The 23,358-nt window shown below is 37.5% G+C and overlaps 1 protein-coding gene across 14 annotated transcripts in view; it reads left to right on the top strand.

The window, feature by feature from the left end:
• Positions 1-23,358, top strand: part of MAP3K4 (mitogen-activated protein kinase kinase kinase 4) — a 69,542-nt gene that overhangs the window by 31,728 nt on the left and 14,456 nt on the right. For 4 of the 14 annotated variants that reach the window (XR_012579537.1, XM_074537345.1, XM_074537347.1 and 1 more), the window contains exons 8-21: positions 20-119; positions 206-289; positions 2,297-2,563; positions 4,108-4,257; positions 5,233-5,394; positions 7,801-7,934; positions 9,506-9,584; positions 11,623-11,701; positions 13,888-13,984; positions 14,880-15,014; positions 19,212-19,312; positions 20,402-20,482; positions 21,984-22,175; positions 22,804-22,874. Coding sequence is in view for 13 of the 14 variants with exons in the window: in XM_074537345.1 (XP_074393446.1) it covers positions 20-119; positions 206-289; positions 2,297-2,563; positions 4,108-4,257; positions 5,233-5,394; positions 7,801-7,934; positions 9,506-9,584; positions 11,623-11,701; positions 13,888-13,984; positions 14,880-15,014; positions 19,212-19,312; positions 20,402-20,482; positions 21,984-22,175; positions 22,804-22,874 (1,732 nt within the window). In the remaining variant the exon portion in view is untranslated. The remainder of the gene's footprint in view (positions 1-19; positions 120-205; positions 290-2,296; positions 2,564-4,107; positions 4,258-5,232; positions 5,395-7,800; positions 7,935-9,505; positions 9,585-11,622; positions 11,702-13,887; positions 13,985-14,879; positions 15,015-19,211; positions 19,313-20,401; positions 20,483-21,983; positions 22,176-22,803; positions 22,875-23,358) is intronic. The other 10 variants (XM_005486493.4, XM_074537344.1, XM_005486492.4 and 7 more) reach the window with 6 other exon arrangements.

The following is a 23,358-nucleotide window of genomic DNA, read 5'->3' on the forward strand; positions in this document are numbered from 1 at the left end:
ATTTCTACCAATGTTTCAGGAGGTCTGTTATAGAGACCAGCAGAGCACTGAAAGAGCTGTTCCATGAAGCTAGAGAAAGGGCCTCCAAAGCTCTTGGTTTTGCCAAAATGCTGAGGAAGGTAAGTTAACAGAGTCTCCTCTTATTTATATGCATTTAAGAAATTTAGTCTGAAAGCATATTCCTTTGTTTTGTCATTATTTGTAGGACCTTGAAATAGCAGCAGAATTTGCATTGTCAGCCCCTGTGCGAGATCTTCTGAATGCTCTGAAAACAAAAGAGTATGTGAAGGTAAATTCACATAGGTAATAAAGTTTAGAGGCATGAAAGTGAACTGAGTATGCTGAGAAAAATGTCAAATATTGGCATGCTCTAGTGTTTTAAGGGGACATCTATATTTCAACATTTAAAGTGTTGTGTATTTAATATTGAATTGTGGTAGTCAAATTCTGTACTTGTGCTTGTATGAGTGAGAATGTTAGTCTATGCTTTGGGAAATCGGTGCCTTAATCCCTTTTTTTGCAAAGATTCTCTTTGTGATTGAGGAAAAACCTTTCTGTTTAATAACACTTAGTAGTGAGCGCTATGAAACAAATGCTTGCAGATCTCTGAGGTGAATGGATACATGTTTGAGTAGATAATCTCAGACTATAGATCTGTGTTTTGCTTTCATAAAGCAACAGTATTATAGTGGAGGTCTGCTTTAGCAAGTTTCCTGGAGAGTACTAAGGACATGAGAAATGCAGGGACTGGGCTCTGTTCCAGAGTAACTGTTGCTAGAAAACTGTTATACAGCAAAAGTAAGTTAAGCTCTTGCTGATCCATGTTTACTGCAGTGTAAAGTCCCACATTTGTGGGTTTGTGAAATTCCTTAAAAATTCAGCTTCAACAGTTCAAATGTATTTGGATTTGCTGTTCTTTTTTGGTCTTCCATGCATTTAATATATATTTTGCAGTTGGGAAATAATGCACTAACTTTTTCATGACGTAATTCTTCTTAGATTTATGTAAATATTTGCTAAATACAGAAATTTGTTTAAGGGGATACACACAAATTCATAGGAGAGAAGCTCATAAAGGATTGTAAATACATGGATAAAACAATTGGCTTAGCAGGGCCCTGGTCTGTGAATTGTTTGAGTTGGAAAATAGCCAGGGAAATCAGTATATGTTTATTTTAAAAAAATATTGTCCTCCAAACATGTAGTCTTGGCTGCTTCAAGACATCATATTAATTCTAGTAGACCTTTTAAAGATTGTGTCTTTTTCTGATGTTCATTTTTTGAAGAAAAAATTGTGTCTTGAGTTTGACATATCTGTTAAACATGGGTTAAATGACACCTTTTGATAATGAACACTTTCTATATTGGCCCTCTAATATCATGTACAGACCTTAAATTTTTAACAGCCTTTTCAGGTGGATGCTCATTAGTTTTGGGAATCTAATTTAGCTTTAAGTAACAACCATCTAGTATTTTGCGTTGGCCTACAGATTATAGTCCCTTTAGTTATAAAATATGTCTGCCTAATGGTAGAAGTGCTGAGTGCAGTGTTTTGTCTTAGCTTGGTAACATGACACTCTGAAAAGAGAGAATTTAACTCCACCACAACTCAGTTGCCTCATGTCAAGTCAAGATACTGGCTATTTTACAGTCTGCTTCTGATGCCTAAGTTGGTTGAAGTATTGCAACCAGTGTGACAGATATAATTGGAAGTTTTTAAGCAGTAGCAGTAAAACACTATTTTATTAAAAGAGAATGCTCTAACTGGATTTGTTCTGGCTTTTATGAAAGTAGAAGAATAATTGATACTTTTTTAGACAGATTTTTGTTTACTCATTGTCTTTTGTAGTCACTGAGAAATGTGTGAATTCTGAAGGAATTTTTCTTTTAATATTCCACTCTTTGTTGACTAATTAACCTTTTAAAATATGTGTATCTATATTGTATACTCGTGTATGCATACGTACATAGTATATATGTGAAACTGGACTTCTTTTGTAACAAAATTTCTTTAGAAGAATACGTATAAGGATTAACTTCTACATATTTTTCTAATGGAAGAAGTACACAGAAAAAAGTCACTGAAAATGGTGATCCAGTGGATTTCTAAAGAGATAATTTATAATGCATTTTGACTTCCAGTGCAAAAATAGCTGAAGGTATCGTTTTAGTCCATATATTGTACCGCCCGTTAGGGTGGAGATTCTTCCTGTTGCTTAAATAAGTACCTATTTTATCTTTTTATTTGCCATGAAGACAATGAGCTTCACTCACTCAGTGTATTTCTTATCTACAGATACAAATTCCTGGACTGGAGAGTTTACAAGTGTTTGTACCAGGCAGTATTGCCGGGGAAAAGGCTGTGATCCTGCAGCTCCTCAATGCAGCTGCTGGCAAGGATTGCTCCAAGGATTCAGATGAGCTTACCTATGAGGCCTACTTGCTGATGACCAAACACAGTGACAAAGACCGTGACGTAGATGACAGCTGGAGTGCGTGGGAGGGTCCGCCAGTCAAAGTAGTGCCACAGGTAGAAACTGTTGATACGCTGCGCACCATGCAGGTGGGTGTGGTCTTATTCCCCCACTCTTTGTTTCCTCTGCACCCCTATGAATGCTTATTCTGTCAGGCTAACTGGAGTGATTCAAGTGAAGCATGTGTCCTTTTATAGGTGATACAAAGTTAAATTCAGGAATGAATTTGATTCTTTGTTGTGTTAAATGCAAATATTAAATGGATTGTAGCATTTCCTGGCAGGATCGGTCTCAACCAATGTGCCTTTTTCAGAGTTGTACTTGTATAATAGTATAAAAAATAGAGATACTTTTAATGTCTAGTTGGGTGTTCTTCCCAAGCCAGCAGGGTTTCCCTGCCAGCAGTTCTTCTGCACTCTGACAGCTGAGCCAGCTCCCTTCCCCTTGTGTTCTCATATCATTAATGTAAAGCTATATGAATTTTCCTTTTGGTATGTCGTGCAGTTCCTTGGATCCCTACCATAAATGGGCTGTACTGTCCAAGAAGAGAGTGACTTTCCATGTCACTGTGCCTGACCTTTGGCAGTCAGGAGGTTCTGGCAATTACAGACAGTTGAAAAAATTACTCCTCTACATACTGCTGCTTTTAATGTGCAAACATGTTGTTTCTTGTTTGCCTGTTGTTCCAATTGAACAACAAAAAAGTAAAAATAGCAATAGATGAAAATTGGTTTGCCAATGGTTTCTTTCATATGTAAATAAACATAAAACACTATGTGTGTGTGTTTATATGTCTGTAACACTGGGTTTTTTTAAATGCAGGATTGAAAGATTAGGAAATAAAAAGTCAGAAAGATTTGTCTTAAAAAATGCATTTTGATTTCAAACTAGAAAAAATGTAAGGTGTTAGTTTAATACTCATCAAATGAAAGAATCTCATCAACACTTAAAGAATTCTGAGCATGAAAATATTCTTTGGGGAGGAAAAAAATTGAAAATCAGGATGGAGTAGGTCTTGTTTTGTGAGTAACTTGTTGTAGGTGCATTATCTGTAGTTTGAAATCAGCAGAACTCCAGTATGGCAGCACCATTCTGTGACTGTATGCTGTTATAGGCTTGTGTGATATCAGAGCTCTGATTTCCAAAACATATCATATATTGATAATTTTAAAATTTTGAGCATATACTTTTCTTTCCCTTTTCAATAGTGGACTTTTGTCCTAAGTATGCTGTGTTTCTTGGATAAAACCTCTGTTTATGTGATGGTTGTTATTTCCATCTGCTTTAAGAAAATATTATTTTTGCTTAGCTTTTTTTTTTTTTTTTTTTTTGTGTATAGCTAATCTGAAGATAATTTAATGCAGTGTTTCCCATGTTTTCCTGAAGTGAACAGAACCACATTCCCCATGAAAACTTGCTATGGCATTTACCCTAATGGAGCTCTGCCCACTAGATGAGAGTTTTAGTTGCCAGCATCAAGCTTTTCTGTGTGAATTTAGATTTTAATGAATAGTGACTAGAGGTCTTTCATAGATTAGAATTTTAAAAATGACTGACTGGAAACTGGTGATATTTGATATATTTTTACAGAGAGAATTTTCTTTACAAGAAGTAGTGGTGTCTTGTATTCTAGGTTGATAACCTGCTCCTTGTAGTCATTCAGTCTGCCCACCTTGTGAGTCAGAGAAAAGCTTTCCAGCACTCTATTGAAGGGCTCATATCTCTGCACCAGGAACAGACATCCAGCCAACCAATCATTGCCAAAGCTCTACAGCAGCTAAAGGTAAGCAAGTTTGGAAATTATTTATCAAAACTGATGGTGCTTTACTCGGTGATAAGTAAAAAAGTGGAAGAAGATTTGATTGCAAAGCTCATGGCATATTCTGCAATTGTAAGTTATGTGGTAGTCCTCTATGGACTTTACTTTCAGTACAATTTCCACTCTGTTTTTGCAAATGACTTGTGAGTGTGTTTTTGAGCTATATTGGTGTAATGATTTCTGCATTGGGTAATTGGGAAAGAAGTCCATAATGCAGATGAAATACCATAGCAACAGAGTGGCAGCAATATTGAATTGAAAGAAAGTGTATGATTTTCTAAAACCAAGTTTATCAAAATCAATGATTTGCAACAGACAGCTTTTCTTCCTATATTTGAAAATGCAAAAGTGGGTAGTCTCTCTGTTTTGGATTTCATGTGGGTTTTTAAATCTTTCTTTGCTTGTTTTGTGGGTGTGGTGTGGTTTTTTGCTTGTTTGTTTTGCTTTTGTTTGATGAGTGTTTTCTTGGATGGGTTTGGTTTGTTTATTTGTTTGTTTGTTGGGCTCTAAGTGGCAGTATCAAGTCCCTGCATTCAATAGAGGCTGTGTCCAGATACCAAGGTGAAAATAGAACCAAAGGCTTGATCACGCTATAGATAGTAGAACTCATTTTCTGCTTTCTTGTCTGTCTGGTTTTGGTTGGATGTTTTTGTTTGTTTTGTGGTTTTTTTGTTGGTTCTCTGCTCACTCTTTTGCTGTCTTTGTTTTTAATCACATGCAAGAGAACTTTATTATAATACTTGAGTTAATTACAGGACTTGCTTCATGCAACTGCTGGAAAATGTTTGTTTTTTCAAGACTGAATTAATTTTTGTGGCATTATAGTACCTTTTCATTTAAAAGAATGTAATTGTTAGATTCATGTTTTCCTTATATTCTACAGTTGACAAGACTAAGTAATATTTTGCTGCCCCCCCATCCCTTTTTGTTGTTACTCAGAATGATGCATTACAGCTATGCAATAAGATAAGCAGTGCCATTGATAGAGTTGATCACATGTTCACATCTGAGTTTGATGCTGAAGTTGATGAATCTGAATCTGCCACTTTGCAGCAATACTACCGGGAAGCCATGATTCAGGGTTATAATTTTGGGTTTGAGGTAAGGAAACAAAAACCAATTGAAGTTTCTGGTTTTGCATTGGTGCAAATAAGGTAACTAATGACTGTGGAAATAAAAAAATTTATGGAACTATTGAATTATTTATGTTGGAAAAGACCTTTAGTGTAATCACTTCCAAGTGTTAACTCACCCCCACCAGGTCTACTACTGAACCATGTCTACATCTATACATCTTTTAAATAACTCCAGGAATGGGGACTCAACCACTTCTGTGGCCTGTTCTAATGCCTGACCACTCTGCCAGTGAAGAAATTGTTCCTAATATCCAGTCAAAACCTCCCCTCAATTTAAGGCTGTTTTCTCTTGTCCTAACACTTCTTACTTGAGAGGAGAGACTGACACCCACCTCAGTATAACCTCCTTTCAGGTAGTTGTAGAAAACAGTAAGGTTGCACCTGAATGTCCTTTTCTCCAGGCCAGACAATCCCAGCTCCCTGAGCTGCTCCTCACAAGACTTGAGCTCCAGCTTTGCTGCACTTCCCTGGACTTGCTCCAACATCTCAATGTCTTTCTTGTAGTGAGGGGCCCAACTCAGTATTTGAGGTGCCACCTCAGCAGTGCCCAGGGCCCCAGTCCTGCTGGCCACACCATTGCTGATGCAGGCCAGGATGCCATTGTCCTTCTTGGCCCCCTGGGCACACACTGGAACATGTCCAGCCAGTTGTCAGCCAGCACCCTCAAGTCTTTTTTCCCCAGGCAACTTTGCAGTCGCTCTTCTCCCAGCTTGTAGTGCTGCATGGGATTGTTGTGACCCAAGTGTGGGACCTGGCATTTGGCCATGTTGAACCTCACCCCACTGGCTTTGGTCCAGCAATCCAGCCTGTCCAGATCCCTCTGCAGGGCCTTCTGCCCTCCAGCAGATCAGCACTCCCACTCAACTTGGTGTTGCCTGTGAATTGACTGAGGGTGCCCTTGATCCCCTAGTCCAGATCATTGATAAGGACATAAAACAGGACTGTCCCCAAAACTGAGTTCTGGGGAGCCCCAATAGTGACCGGCTGCCCACAGGGTGTAGCACCTCTCCTTAGGCCTGGCCATCCTGCCCATTTTTTACACAGCAAAAGGTGAACCTCTGTCCGGACCATGAGCAGCCAGCTTCTGCAGAATAATGCTGTGGAAAACAATGTCAAAAGCTTTGCTAAAATATAGGTAGATGGCATCCACAGCCTTTCCCAGATCCACTAAGTGGCTCACCTTGTCATAGAATGAGATCAGGTCAGTCAAGTAGGACCTCACAAACCCGTGCTGGCTGGTCCTAATCTCCTGGTTGTCCTGTACTAGATGATCCATAACTTTCAGACTGACAGGTCTGTTGTTTTCTGGATCCTCCTTGCAGTCCTTCATGTGGATTGGCCTCACATTTGGTAATTTCTAGTGAATTGTGACTTACCATTTTTAGCAGGACGTCATAAAAATCACCTCAGAAATTTTGCTTGAGAATAATTGAAAAGTAACAGATGAATCTGATAAATCTGTTAAATTAGCAATGCCTGGAAATCTTAAAAATCTTTTAAGAACTTAATGATTTCAGGTATAGTCTTGTAAGCTCTGCTGTTTAGCAGCTTTTTAGATGATATCAGAATCATAAAGGTTGGAAAAGACCTCCAAGAGCAGGTCCAGCCCTCAAGTGAGTGCCACCGTGCTCACTAAACCATATCGCAAAGAACCATATTTACTCATTTTTATAGTACTTCCAAGGATGGTCTCCCCACCACCCTGTGGTTTAACTTACCTTCTCACTGTTTTTCAGCCTAGAATAGCATAATACTGTAACATGAGACATTTCTTCAGAGTTTGTGGTGGTTCTTTGATGCAGTACAAGCTTTTGAGTGCTTGCATTAAAGTGCAGGCATTCAAAATGTTGTGTTCAGATGTTTTAACTGTTTTATTAATTGATTCCTCTGGGCTTTGTAGAAATTTTTAAGGATTGTGTCATATCCTTATGTACTTCTACAATAGTCTTGTAAGAAATAGCTGGTATTTGTTTGATTTTTAAATGCTCATGGATAACTTTTTAATCCCCTAAAGTTACTGCAGTATAACTAAAAATAAACACTACTTTGCAGTTCAGTCTCTGGTTACAGAACCAAGTGTTTCTGTAGGATGTTTCTTCAGTGATGTGTACACTGTTGAACATCAGCATGTGCCTGATGCACACAGAAGAACGCAGTGTGGCTCAGTACTGCCTCTCACTGTATCATATTTTGTATCATACTTTTCTTGATTATTTTTTTCTATAAGTAGGCAACTGCTTGCATAAAATAATTTTGTCTAAGAATAGGATGTGACTGTTATCATACTGTAGAATTTTGTTAGCTTGCAAATACTCCAGTGGATATTGTTCTTCTTATTAATATGTGAAAAGTAATCTTTAGTTTCTTACAGTACCATAAAGAAGTTGTTCGTCTGATGTCTGGAGAATTCAGGCAGAAAATTGGAGACAAATACATCAACTTTGCCAGAAAATGGATGAATTATGTGCTAACAAAGTGTGAGAGTGGCCGGGGCACTCGACCCAGGTAACAGCCAACTTGTTACTGCCGTGGTAGTTGTTGGTAGAGCTGAAGGGTTGGACTCAAAAAATTGGAGTAAATGAAGTGACATCTGGCTGGTGGCCAGTCACTAGAGTGTTCCTCAGGGCTCAGTTTTAGGGCCAGTTTTTTTCAATGTTTTTATCAGTGACCTGGATACAGGAGTTGTGTACACACTAAATAAGTTTGCCATGCTAAATTAGGAGAAGACATTAATTCCCTCAAGGGCACAGAGGTGTACAGAGAGAACTTGATAGATTATGAGGGCTGGACAATAACAAAATTTAAGGAGGACAAGTGCCAGATTTTGCACCTGTGGTGCTGTAAGTCTGAATATCCATATAGATAGAGGCCAAGAGATTGGAGTGCAGCCATTCAGAAAGGGACCTTGGGGTTCTTGTTGATTGTAAGCTTTGAGTCAGCGATGTGCCCAGGTGGTGAAAGGTGCCAACTGTATCCTGGGGTGCCTTAGGTACAACAGATCTAATCAGCTGGAGCTGGAGTGATTCCACCACTGTGTTTAGCACTGGTGCAGCCTCACCTCAAGTACTCTGTGCACTTTTGGGCCCCATAATCTAAGAAGGACGTAAAAATATTGCAGCAGGAAGGTCAGTGAAGATGGTGAAAGGACTGAAGGACAAGATGTAATGAGGAGTAATTAAGGATGCTAGGTTTGCTCAGCTAAAGGAAGAGGAAAGTGAATTGCTATCTGCAACTTCTTTATGTCTTCTCTCTGGTGACTGTACAAGAGAATATAGCTTAAAAATGGCTTAAAACCTGCATTGGAGGAGTTTTGGATTGGTATGAGGAAAAAGTTCTTCACTGAGAGGTGGTCAAGTGCTGGGAAAAGCTCCCCAGAGAAATGGTTGTGACCCCATGCCTTCAGGTGTTCAAGAACCATTTGGACTGTGCTCTTAACTTCTGTGTAGCCCTTTGTGGAGTCAGAAGGTCAATTCTGATGATCTGTGTGTGCCTCTTCCAACTCAGGATATCCTGTGATTCTATTTGTGTTTTGTAGTTTGCAGCTGCTAGTTCAAGTAGGTCAAAGAGGGAGGCAGTGGAGGACAGCAGGTGGCTGAGGACACAACTCATTCCAGCCAAATTACTTACTCTACTTTGCCACTGTAGGCCATGAAACCACTGAAGCCCAGTCATTAATTATCAAATAGTCATAAAATCTTGTGTCCTTTCAGCCTTGTATCAGAAAGGAGACTTCAGGCAGGGCTTGCAGTGGTTTGGCTTGTTGCTCTGAAACAAATGATGGTTGAGTTGGTGATACTGTTTGGAAGATAGCATGTTATGGGTGTAGATACATAGCATGGCCTGCTCACCTTATTTGGCAATATCCTTGCTAAAATCAGCCTTTGTCCGAATATAACTGGATAAAAAGTAACGTTTTTATATTTTATATATTAGTCTGTTTTTTAAATGAGGATTTTATCATATTTTGCAGAGGAAAAATAATTAACTGTTATTTACTGTTCTTGGACGTAATTGAAACTTTTAATGATGGCTTTGGCCAAAGACCATTTCATTTTCTGTCTTTTTCTTTTACATAGATGGGCAACTCAAGGTTTTGATTTTCTTCAAGCCATTGAGCCAGCATTTATTTCAGCTCTCCCAGAAGATGACTTCTTGGTATGGATAAGTTTTTCTGCTGCTGTTTATTTATAAATGCTTGTGAAGCTATCAGTATATGTTTTGCATGGGTACTTTTTATAGAGCAACATCTGAGCACAGATGCTGTAGTGAAACAATTGCTGTTGTATATCACTGTTGATGCTGCTATCTCGCCTGTTTGTTAGATTCTGAAAAGAGTAGATTTGTGACTATTGCCAGTAATGGTTTCAGTTTGCTGGCAAGTTGCAAGTACTGCTACTACTGTCTTGGGAGGCCACCTTATCTTGGGTCTTGGAAAGTTGACAGCAGCTTTCTACAGAGATTTATAGCTGTGATAATCAGTTTCTAAATTTAAGCTTCTGAGGCTAACACCCAAAGTTCATCTGTGGATATGAATACAAAATCCCTGTCATGTAAAGATTTGTTAATTTTCAAGTAGTTCCAACATGAAACAGACTTTAGAACATCTTTCTTTTGTTTTTATTATGAAAAAAACCCAGTAGACTAGAGCTGGCTTTTTTGCCTACTCTGCTTTCCTCCTTTTCCTGTTCTGAGAATTTATTTCTCATCTTGGTACAATACTACAGAGAAGTGAAAGCACAGTTGCCACAAAATAGCAGAATGTGAGTGTTAGCACCTCTCGATTTTTACTTATTTCAAGATGTGTTATGAAATGCCAACCACATTAATCTTGCATAATCCAGAAAATACATGGTTTAAACTTTTTTCACAGGTATTTTTATCAGGAGCTCTCTAGTAAATTATGTGTTAATCCTGTTAGTTCGCCTTGCTGGGAAGGGTTGTGTGCCTTGATGACAGAGTTAAGCTGGTATTTGGAATACACTGATACTTTAGGAAGTAGCCCCTTAAATTCTTCTGCTTTGACAGAGTTTCTGAAACAGACTTTGAGCAAATAAGGGGGAAAAAAAAGGGGGAAGTCCAAAACCTTAACTGCATTTTTGAACTTTTTTTTCTTTCTTAAACTGGATTTCAGTTTTGGAGATCATCACTTGAAGCCACTTTGAGTAATCTGTATAGCACTGGTCACAGTATTTTAGCTAGAAATGGCAATGTCAATCTTGATCTCTCAGATACTACATCATGTCATGGAAGAATGATGGTCTGTATTTAGAGCTCTACATTTCAAAATGAATTTCTAGCTCAGTCTGTGTTGGTCAGATATGCCAGTCTCAAACTCAATGCTTCTTTAGTTTTATAATTATGTTTTTTCTTAATCCTTGAAGTTCCTGGTTTTCACTAAGTTTTTGAATTTCTGGAAAAAATTTTGTTTACACTGAGTGAACTGGCAAATAGAAGTGACCTTCACAGCAGCTTTACCAAAGAACATAATTTTACTACTTTGTGAGGATGCATTATATTCCTGCTGTTCTGCCCAGTAAATTGAACCACAGGAAGATTTGACAACTTGTCCAGCATTACATATCCATTGAATACTACACCTAATAATTTGTCTCAGATTGTCTGAGGCCCAGTTCAGTGATTTTAACTTTTAAAATCCCTTTCATGAAAGTTTTGGTAGCTTCATGGGTAGATAAGGAAAGTGCATCTCTTTTAATATGCAGGGCTTAATATTTTTTGTTTTAACAGAACTTCATCTTGACATTCAGGCCATCATATTCTCACTCAGTTTTTTTAGGTTTCTTCTTGGGATGTGGAGGGGGAGAGCAGAAAAGATTGTTACAGCAGAAAAGATGTTTTTTTTCAGGAAATGTGATTTTAATTATATTAACAATGAATGTTAAGTTCCAATACCTTTATATTTTGAAATATTCTTTATGGTATGCTACTGGTTATGTAATTTTGACAAGGACAAAAGACAAGAGAAAGCCAAGACTTCTAGCTTTAAAAAAATCATTTAAGTCAAAATACTAATGTGGATCCAGAAGTTTAATATAATAAGTAGAATATAGTGGTGCTTATCTGACAGATTGCATACACACTTGAACAATGTAATTTTGTTACTGTGAGCTTTGTCATATGACCATCAACCTTCTTGTAACAAAACATCACAACTTTTTATGTTTGTCTTTCCTAGAGTTTACAAGCTCTGATGAATGAGTGCATTGGCCATGTTATTGGAAAACCTCACAGTCCTGTTACAGGTTTGTACCTTGGTAAGGCAGAAGTTACTGGCATTTGTTCTGGAGCTTTGCTGCTGCTGTTACAGAATTTTGATTGTAAAGTGCTTTTAAAATGCGAGAAATGCCAATAAAAGTATTTTCAATCTATTTGTGATTGTTGATGTGAAACCATTATTCCCTGATAAAGTGTAAATATGTGGTAGTTTAACCCAAGAAATTTCAAAGCTTTACAGATTCTTTCCTCTCATTTTATCCTTCCTGTGAAGTCCTGCAGATCTTATAGGAAGGGGCTGTGTTGTTTAAAGCTTGGGTAAAGAAGTGATTTTAACTTTAAGAAGGCAGTTACAGCTCCCTCTCCCAAACTTTGATTGTGATGCTGCAGTTATTTACACTTTGGCACTGCAGATGTTTTTGCTTCTAATGGATTTTATATTGTCAAGTACACATGATATACATTGTACATGGGAGCTGTGCAAAACAGTTCTCTGCTATAAAATATGGCATAATGTAAAATACATTTTTATAGATATGTGTTGATATCATTAGAGTGAAATCAACATATTTGATGATGCATCTTGAGAAAATAATGTTTTGCCTGCTGTGTGTGCCTTTTACCCATCTCGTTCTCAGCACTATTTCTGTCTTTCTCTTCTTAACTCTGTTGACTCGTTTACTTTTCAAAATACTTTGTCATCTTTTATATCTTTCTCCTGGTGCCCATGTCTTGGGTGGGTTTGATGATAGAAGACATGAGGGGAGGGTAATCTGCCCCCAGCAGAGGAGGTTTTCCAGTTTTTCAGGAAAGCTTGTTTTGGTAACATTTTGATGAGAAAATCTTACAGCTGACAAACCTTTTGCAGTGAAAGTCAGTCAAAGAAGCATAGTCTACAATCAAATCTAGCTAAATTCTGTCCAGTGATTTAAAGCCTGTACATTCACTTTCAGTAGTGCTGTTGAGAGGGAGGCCTGTTTTAGGTAGATCCACCAGCATGATGATCCCAAATTATTGAAACTCTCATAAACGTTACTGCAGATCACACAAACTAAATTGCTTGACAGCTTTTGTCTCAGAGGGGAGGAGGTGACACAGATAAATGGTGCAGACTTCAACAGCAGTCTGAAACTTTAATACATGTGAAATTTAGCATAGACTGTATCCTGGCTGCAGATACTGCAGATACCCACTCCTATCTCCTGATTAGGAGAAAAAGACGACTTCCTAGTTACATTTGCTTACCACTTTGAAGGACTTAAACTCTCTGTGGTCTTTACTCCCTTTCCCAAAGCTGAGAATCCAGTTGTCTTCATGCTGCTGCCTCTAGACACATAGCTGTGTATTTCCTGGTGTTTTATCCTGTCTTTTTGCTTTGTGAAACAGCTGATGTCTACCTGGGTGGGGCAGGAGCTGCCTTCTGGGTCTCCTGCTAGTATGTTTGCCACTTACAGCAGGACAACCAACATCCAGCCCTGCCATCTTTTGCTTGCCCTAGTAGTGCAAACAAGGCAGAAATGTAGCTCCCTGAGAGGAACCTGGCCTGGCAGAAAGTACTGACTCATGGTTTGGTGGGCAACCAGCTGTCTTGAGATGTGACTGACAGAGTATTTTTCTTATTATTTAAGGAGGAGTTGGGGCAGATGGTGAAGACTCCTTTTGGAGGCACTGAATTAGTTAGGCATAAAAATAGTGACTACCCGTTTGGCTTTTGTACTGTCCATTTGTACCACTTCCTTGAGGCACACTGTCAAAGGGGCATTAGTTTGGATACAACTGTCATATGTGGGGTTTTTCCACAGCCTAATTTGCTTTCTGTTATTGTCTGAGGAAGCTGAATTCTTATGGAAAGGAACATAATATTGCTCTTTGCTAATTATTATTTGGTTAATATTTATTTTGCAATAAGATTAATTTGTGAAGCAGAAGCAATGAAGTTTTTATGAAGTATGTACACATTTTCTAATTGCTAGTTTTTGGCTATCTGTAGAATTTTCATTGTTTTATGGATGAGTTAAGTAATACAAAAATATGAAAAGTATTAATACCTATGATTGATTTATTCAAAGTTGGAATAATATGTATTTTTATCAAAGGATAAGAAAATATGTGCCAGTTCACACCTAACTCTGTAAATAGGAATTTGTTTTAATTTTGTGTCTTGAAATGGCCCTTAAGAGAGTTTTTCTGACATCTGAGTAAATGTGATCTGTTTTCGTGTTTGCAGCTGTTCATCGAAACAGTCCCCGTCCTGTAAAAGTGCCTCGGTGCCATAGTGATCCACCAAATCCTCACCTCATCATCCCCACGCCTGAAGGCTTCAGGTATTGAGCATTAGTACAGCATTTTAAACTGTTTTATCTTTATCCTCTCTTGGCTATGCTGAATGTCAGTAAGTGGAATACCTTTACTTTCCCTTTGGGGCAAAGATTTTTTCTATCTTTTTTTTTTGATAGAAAAAATCAGCATATATGTGATCCAGAATTTATTGATGTGCTTTTAAGGACAATACAAGTTTCCTTTTCTTGCTGCTTGGCCAGCCCCCTTTCTGTTGGTGCATGGGTTCTCACTTTGAAGTCATTCTTATCCCCTTTATCTTTCCTGAAACCAGTGTTTCAACGTAAAAAGCTTTAATTCAGTGAGAACTGCTCATTAACAATACTTTTATTTCCTTCCACACTTTGAATGCCCGCTGAAGTTCCTGTGGCAGTGCTTTCTGGAATTTACATACATGGGACATAAAAATGTAGCATTCTGAGATATGGTGGCATTTCTGCATCATTACCAACCTACTGTGAATAAGCTTAAAACAGTGGATCTTTTCTTATGCCTTTGAAAGAGTTGACATGAGAATTATTGCAAAAACAGTTTTAAAAAATGTCGAAATAAACATCTCCATGCTTAATTTTACACAGAGGGCCCTATTTTCCAAGAATATGATGACAGTGACAAACTCTACAATTGACTTTTTTTTCAGAAGCCACTTAGCTTTGGCAGAAACTAGTAGTATTCTAAAGATTAGAAGATTTTTATTTTGAGGATTATTATTATTGTATATATTGGCAGCCACAATCTTCCGAGACCCAGAGCTATTCCACATAAAAATCTTTATGCAATTGAAAAACTTCTGAAATCAGGCATCATTATATGCACTTCAATATTTTGTTTCTAAAACAAACTTTCAGCTCCATACATTCATTTTTTAACCATTTCCTGAAGTTTTTCTTCTTGCCACAGCACGCGGAGCGTCCCTTGCGATGCGCGGAGCCATGGCAGTGTTGCTGTGAGTCGCCCCGCTCCCGTGGGCAGCGACTCACCCCAGCCCAAAGCTCTCAGCAGTGCCAATGAGACCAGGTAGCTGCACTCCATGCTGTAGCCCACTCATCCTCCCTGCATCACCCACATAACTGCTCCCACATGCATCCTAATAGATCCTTTGCACCTTCCCTCCATCTTCCACTGGCTCCTTCATTCATGTTCCACTTGGGCAAAGTCACGTGTCGGAAATCGATGATGAGACCACTTGCAGATTCAAAAAGCCTGAACAAGTGGTAGTTAAAGCATGCAGTTCTGAGGTAGATTACAGATTTGCTCAGTAAAATGTACATGCAATGAACACATGCCAGTCAGCTCATTGGTGTAACTTTAGTAAATAATTAGTACCGATAACTAACACTTAGAATCATAGAATCACTTCCACTAAGATAACTGCAAGATACAACTAAGGACAAGGATTTTCATTTTTTTTCATGTTAGCTAACAGTTTTGGTGTTGTTATTGTCTGTCATATTTTGAATACAAGTATTTTGAAATACTGTATAGTGGCAAATGCAAAATTAAACACCATGAGGATTTTACAAAATAATTTCCTGCTACTCCTTTGGCTTCTTAGGATGGTGCAGAATAAACTTAATATGAAAGAAACTATTCTTGTATCAGGATATGTTGTGGAGAGCCTGGTTTAAGCATGGCTTAAAGAAAGAGGCCATGAAGGTACTCAGCTGAGGGAAAGATAGAAGCCTGCTGTAAAGCAGCCTTTCCCAGGCTTGATCCTGTAAATAATTAAGGTTCTCAGCCACCTTTTATATAAACAACAAGATTCTCAGACCGTTCTGTCCTTGGCTGCTACTGGGAACAGATGGCCGGTCTGGGAACAGATATGAAGGTTTTGAGAACTTTTCATATCATGGTGAGAACACTGATCTTGGTTTCAGTAAACTAACTTCAGGTATTGTAAACAAAAGGAGGAGCTGAAGTTTTATCTACAGCCTATCGGGAGCTCAGATTTTGCAATATGCATGAAGTGAATTAACACTGGTATAAAAGGTGTCTAATTTGATCAATAAACCGGAGTCAGATTCTGATCAACGAAGATGGGTCTTCTCCCTTCACTTCAACAATATGTAACAGAAATAACTTCTGTATCATCACAAGTGGCATTTTTTTGACAGACCTACATTAGTTTCTTTCTTGTGTTTTGATGTTTCATTTGGCTGTTATAATTTCAGACTGTTGGTATTTCTTCTCATATTACAAGTTGGACCACTGACATATCTCCCAACTTTATTTACCTTTTTTTTCCCCTGCACCCTTGACTGTGAAAAGCCCACTCTTAACACAGTGATGTTGTCTTAGGGTTTAAAAATAGGTTTTTAGATTCTTAATTCTACTGCAGATTACTGAAAGTTCTTTGGGATAGAAATTCATATGAATGGATACACACATCTAACTACATCACAAACCTGGTAGAGAAAAAAAGAGGTGGTGAAGGAGCAATAGATTGATGGCGACCAAAGCAAACTTGGATATAACTTGATTATGAATTGTTTTGTAATAAATAATTTCTGGTTGTGAGCCAGCAGACCATCATAGCTTGATTTGTTATCAGATGCATGGCATGAGCATGCATTAAGCTGTTAAGAGGGAAGTAAATTGCCACTTTTTATATACAATCTTTTCTGCAAGATTTTTATTTTTATTGCAAGATGTGCCTTGCGCTTTTTACAGTAGCCTCCAGATTTATAGCTTATGAATCTAGGCCTTTTTTTTGGTTGAAAATACATCTTGAAATTTTTGTCATTCAGACATAGACATTATTTATCCTTTATGCTTCTGTTTTAAGCTCCCTCATGAGAAAGACAGAGTAGGCAGTAGTCTGCAGCATTGGAATAGCCCTTTCAAGTAAGTAACAAGCTAGGAAATATTCACTAAGAGGTTCTGGCAGCTTTATAAGCTGACAGTGCGATGGATAATTAGTGTTTTTCAAAGACTTGTATTTTTCTTAGAGTTCTCAGCTTTTTTTCTGAAACCATTTTTCTGATGGTTGTTCATAAAATATCCCATAATCTTGTTTTTTTAATGCACTGTCTAGATTTTAAAGTAGTGTTTAATACTCTATATGAGCTAGGAGTCATTTGAAGAAAAAATTTATGAAAGCAGAGACAGAGTTCTGAAGGCTGCTAGGTTTTTTTTTGGGGTTCTGTTTATTGAGGAAAGCAAAATACTATAATGTTATATATTTCCACAGTTTTTTTGTTTTGTTTTAGTATAGTGAAAAGAAAGTTGCAAACTTTGATGCATTGTGGTCTTAATTATGAATTTTGTTTATTTGTGCTCCAAAGGAGAAATGGAATCTTTTGGATCAATGAAATGTTTTGTGGTTTGGCAAAGTGTGGAGTCCAATGCTGAAATAGCACAAAGGCGGAAGTTTTGGACACTTTCCAGAAACTCTTTAGACATTTAAGACATGATTATATGCATTAAATATCTATGAAAAGTTGAATGTTGGAACTTGGTAAATCAATTGTACTAGGCAGTGCATAGTGCACAAATGCCACCATAGTTCTAGTGAAGTTTTTTTTTAAACAAAAACCAATATTATAGCATAACTATAAATTAAAATCCAAATCACTAATACCTGGTTTTTTACATTGAGCTTTCTGGTATTTATGCATTTATGGTAGGTTTATGTTTATAATCTTTTTAGATTGTCAGTTTTAGAGCTAACTGTGGTTATTATTCATCAGTTTGTTATTTATCCAGGGCTGGAGTCAAAAATTATCTAGCATTCTTCTCTTTTACTATAATTTTTGCCTAATAATATGCATACAGACTTTCTGGATCAATAAAGGGTGTGGGTGCCTAAGATGGGCCTGAAATGGGGCTTAGGCACCTGCATTCAAAGCTGTGGTGCTTAGGCCTGTTCAGCTGCTGCTTCATTTTAGAGGTGATGTAGCTTTGCTTGTTTTTAAGCATTTCATGCATCAGGAATCATTGGTGTGTATATGCTGAGAACCATCTTAGCCTTCTTGCTTATTAAAACCTCAACTTCCTGAAGAATAATGAGGATTTTCACTAGTTTAGTTTCAGTTCCTGCTCAAACTTATAATATCTGGTTGGGCAGAAGAAGGAAGTGCAAAGCAAACAAACATTGTATGGAGAACATTTGCATGGGAATAGTTTGTCTGTGGTTTTGACTTCTGTTCTCAAGGTTGTAGCGGTGTTTTTCTGTTATTTTTGGTTTTTTTTAAAACTATTTTTAGATAATACTCAGATACAATTTGGAAACAACTACAGGACTGGTAATCCTCTCATAGATGTGTGTGGACCTTGTCATTTAAAGTATCTTTCATCTTTTTGTAGTTGTTAGCTTTCAGTGAAAGATTTAACAATGTTGTCCACTTTTCAGTAACATTTAGCTCATACCTCTAACATAGTATGTTTAGGGAGACATCAGTCACAATTCTTCCCCATCAAACTTTAAAAATTGAGGGGGAACCTTTTCCAAAAGGGTTGAGAGACTTCTGCAAAGGATTTACGGCTCTAAAATGAGTGAACTAATTTTTGTCTGGGGCTGGAGGAAGGTGGCTGAAGACCTAAGAATTAAAGTCTTGTTTCTCTTAATATTGTTTTCCTTTCTGTTCAGCCTTCTTGTTCATCTGGTTTTTACTCTGAGGCATCTGATTCCACTCTGTGCTGTTTGGAAGAACTGGGGCTTCTAAGCGCTCAGGCTGCCACTGTCATTTAACAGTGTCCTTCCTGTCAGCCACCTTATGTTTCTTTCCATTGCTTCTGACTTAATGACTGTGGACTATGACTGTACTTGCAGTGCACGAGGCACATTTGAATCAGTTACTGCATTTCATCTGTTGATGTGGCTCACATTATCACCCAGCTGAATCACTTCTGATTGTGTATCCAGCCCTGGCACAAGCTGCATCCTGCAGCAGCTGTTCTTAGTTGTAGGTTACAAGTCATGAAAATGGATTCTATTGCTACAGGCAAGAAACAGTTTGAAGTTTATGCTTTGGAAGCTTAGGGCTTTTTCATAGAGCAGCATAACTAAAATAATCTAAAAAGTCTTCATTTGAGGGAAAAAGCATAGAGAGGGTTTTCTGTTTACCTTTTGGCATCAGTTTTTCTTTCATGTTGCTTTCATGGTTCATATCCTAGGCTTCAGAAGTTCCATCTCTTAAAAACTGCAGTTAAATTAGCATTGCATTAAATAAACACTAATGACATGTTAATTAGTATGCTGGTTCTTTTTAACAGGGGTTCCAGTGTCCCTGAAAATGATCGACTTGCTTCAATAGCAGCTGAGTTGCAGTTCAGATCCCTCAGTCGTCACTCCAGTCCCACTGAAGAGCGAGAAGGTGATTGTCACAGTAACAAATTGTGACCTACATGTGCAGATGCTTTATGTCATTAACATATTTCTCTCTGTTCTAGCTCTTATCCTTTCCAAACATTTTTTTCACCTCATCACATTCAGAAATCTTAGATTTTTAACTTGTGGGCTTATATAGTCAGAGAAAATCCTTTTGTTCTTGATATATCCCTTATTCTCTTGCCCTTCATATTGTTTCTGAATTGTATCTGAAGGGATTTCCTGGTGCTTTGCAGAGTTCCAATGTTCAAAATGAAATTAGTAATATGATTTCTGAGTTATATACCCCATTTGATAGTAAATTTCAAAACACTGTTAATGAGGTTTGAACTGGATCCATCAGGACAGTGAAGTGTTTTCTGTCCAGTTCTTTATCCCTGCAGTATTACAAATACTTGCTGTTGTTTGAATCCTGGAAGAAGGGCCAGGATGTGTGACTTGATGTCCTGATCAGGGCTTCTCTGTCAGGTTTCCCCAGCCCCCCCTGAATATGTGGTATTTATTGCAACAGGTCATTGAAAGATTGATTGTGCAAATTGAAAGGAAGTACAAAATCTGAAGCAAAATAGAGTTGATATTGTGGTCATCCACACTGGATTTCATACAGAGAAATGCCTTAAAAACTTATATTAAAAGATGTGGAAGGTTTTTTTTCATCTTTGTTAGTTTTTAAGCAAATGTTGAAAATACTGTCTGCCTCATGCTTATTCCATTTTTTTGGGGTATATATATGAAAAGGAAGGTGGCTTAGGTTGGAATGAATACAAATCTTATTCTAAGGAATCTTAGAAAATTGTTTTCCTACAGATATGTTGTATATTTGATTCTGAGTGCCCTGGCTTGAAGTGCTTCCCTAAGTTGTGGAAGGAGATCTCTGTTTCTATACAAATGAAATTCTGTTTTATAATTTGTTTGCTGAAGAGAAGTCAGTTTTGATTTCAAGAGCGTACATTGCTATACATGTAGGGTTATTAGTCCTATATGTAGGACTAATTTTCAACTTCTGCTGAAAATAACGGCGTTATCTTTAATATGAGGTAAAGCTACTTTTGTGCTCACACTGTTATTTCTCTAGAGCCATTGTATCCAAAAGGAGATTCTAGTGGTTCATCCCGGCGGAGTTGGGAGCTCAGAACGTTGATCAACCAGACCAAAGGTAGGTGTTTAGGAATCCCTGTAATGCAATGTCTGTTAGACCAGTGCTCTACTGAAAGGTTGGATTTTATTGTGGATTGTGAAGAGGTTTTAACAGCTTTATACATAGGAAGGAGGAAAAAAAACCCCTGATTGCAGGTATGGGATATTGCTAACAGAGTCACAAGGTAGGAGTAATTAAACTTTATAAAAGTTAATTCTTTCAGTTTCTGAAAGGTAGTACCAGTGTTCTACAAAACTGTGTTCATTTATTACTATATAGAAATTGCAGAAGTTTGCAGTCCCTATTCAGTGCCCAGTTATGACAGTAGGAAACACTTTCTCACTTCCCAATATCTCTTCCCAGTGTGGGATTTTCCTATTTTGGATGTCTAATAGTGTGTGATCCCACACTGTCTCCTAAATTTAAGGCTATTGTGGGGGTCTCCTTTCTCTCTGTCTTATTACTGATTTTCATGAAACTGAAAGTAAGTTGATCACTTCAGACACTCCTGTACTGTATGGGTTGATACATGAAGCTTGTTTGCATATGTTGTGGCACACATAAATGTGAGGGTAGAACCCCAGGAAACATGAGGAAAACGTTTCTGTCACGTTGGAAACTGGTCTCCTTATGTGTCTTACACAGAACACAGGAAGAATTACTAGTTCTTACTCTAAAATCTAGAAGTCAGAACATAAATACTGAATGAATTTCAGTTTGTTTAAACTGAAAAAGAAGAATGAAGGAAAACTTGAAATTTTCTAGAAGACTACTGTAATGGGAACTGGTTTTACTGTCCACTGTGAATAAGACAAATATTTTGATTGAAAACTACAGCAAGGCATATTTGGTATAGCAGAACTAGTATTAACTGTGGGTAGGGGGGAGTAGTATATATTGTTTGGGAGTATCATCTCCATCCTCTGGAGACTGCCAGGAACAGGTTAGACTACTGGTGTCAGCAGTGACAGATGTATCATTTTTGTGCTTTACTAGGAGGGTAGGAACTTAACACTGCCCTGAGATCTCTTTGGTCTCACTCACTAGTATGCCGTTTCATAATAAGACTTGAGAGCTGGAGTTTCTAATAAAAAATAAATCTTTGAAATAACAGATGCCATGGCTCTTTCAAGAAACCTCTCATATGTCTGAAGAACAAAACCTTACCTGTCCTTCTTTCCTTAGTGCTTTTATGACCCTAGCATATTTCCCCTGTCAGAGGTTAGTTACAGGTCAAATGCAAACAAGTGTGTTGCGTTTCATAAATGTGATTTCTTTGAATCAAGTAAGAGATGATTAGGAAAGTACAATTGTTCTCATTTTACCTTAGTTTCGTATGTGATTCATAAGTGATAGTTTCATATGTGATTGTTAAAATGTCTTATTCTTTTCCTACATCTTAATTAGACTCACTAAATAGTGTTCTTTTAACTCTGGGTATTTCATGTGATATCAAAAGATAACAAAATATAACGGTGAATATTTCTCAATCAAGGAAATTGTTCATCACTCTTTTTAGACACTGCTTCCAAGCAAGCCCCGATGGAAGCTGTTCAAAAGTCTGTTCAGTTGTTTGAAGAAAGGAGATACAGAGAGATGAGAAGGAAGAACATCATTGGCCAAGTTTGTGACACACCGAAGTCTTATGATAATGTTATGCACGTGGGTTTGAGAAAAGTGACTTTCAAGTGGCAGAGAGGAAACAAAATTGGTATGTTCTTTATACTTCCATTTATCTAGCTAAAATACCAAACTTCATATTTTTGAGGGAAGTCAAAGACTGTGTTTAAAAATTGTAGGTCTCTGCATAGGTATTGTTAGCTTTATTGAAATCAAAATGTTAAAATACAAAATACTGTTGTGAGTGGGATTTTCTCAGTGTAGAAGGTCACTGATGTTTTATTGGTCAAATAACAGGAAACAAGGAGAAGGACTTGGTTAAGACTATCTTGTGTTACCTGTGTGTGTTTAAACGTATAAAATGTTCAAGTTCTACATTTGGAATCACCAGAAATATAAATGGAAATTAGTTGGAACTCTGAGATTTAATTCACCAATCTTATTGTTTCCCTCGTATGATCATATTTTACTCTCTGCTTTGGGATTTTGGGAGAAAATATTTGTTCTTGAGAAGTTTTCTTTCAGGTTAGCTGATTAATGTTTTTACTTTCATTCAGCTTGAATTCAGGGCTATGAGTGTGGTATTGTTACAGTTAAAAGCTACTTGGAGTAGTAAATGAAAAGAAAGATGAAAAGCAGTGATGTTTCCTCATTGCAGTTGGTGTACCTGTTGCTTGTTGAAGGCAATATACTGAATTTTCCTTGCCCTGACTTTGCAGGTGAAGGCCAGTATGGGAAGGTCTATACTTGCATCAGTGTTGACACTGGAGAGCTGATGGCTATGAAGGAAGTGAGTACTGTGAATACCAGAATCACTGCTGCCCTTGTTTTTGTCCTAAACCAAATGTGGGTGATATAGGAGGCATCGAGGGTTTCTGCACACTGCTGTTAGCTAACGGGGAAAGGATGGGAAGACAAATTGTTTCTTCATGTAGCCACAGCTGCTGTTAGCACCTTTTCCTCAAGTTGCTTTTCAGTTTATAACTTTTAATTTAAATGTATGTAAAATGGATCATTTTTTTTACTGAGCTCATAGGATGCTTAATATATGTGAACTTCCATTAAGAGATTTTAAATAATGTTGAAAGATTAGTAAACACTGTACACAAATTTATATTTTGCACTGTTTCCTCTTATATTTTATTACGTTTTACTTTGCACTGTTTCCTCTCATATTTTACTTTGCACTGTTTCCTCTCATCTTTTATTACTTTTTTTCTTCATTCCTTAGAGCAATAGATAGGAAGTGTGACATCAGATGTTTTTCAGCTTCT

The sequence above is a fragment of the Zonotrichia albicollis genome, chromosome 3, assembly GCF_047830755.1.
Source record: "Zonotrichia albicollis isolate bZonAlb1 chromosome 3, bZonAlb1.hap1, whole genome shotgun sequence".
Classification (NCBI taxonomy): domain Eukaryota; kingdom Metazoa; phylum Chordata; class Aves; order Passeriformes; family Passerellidae; genus Zonotrichia; species Zonotrichia albicollis.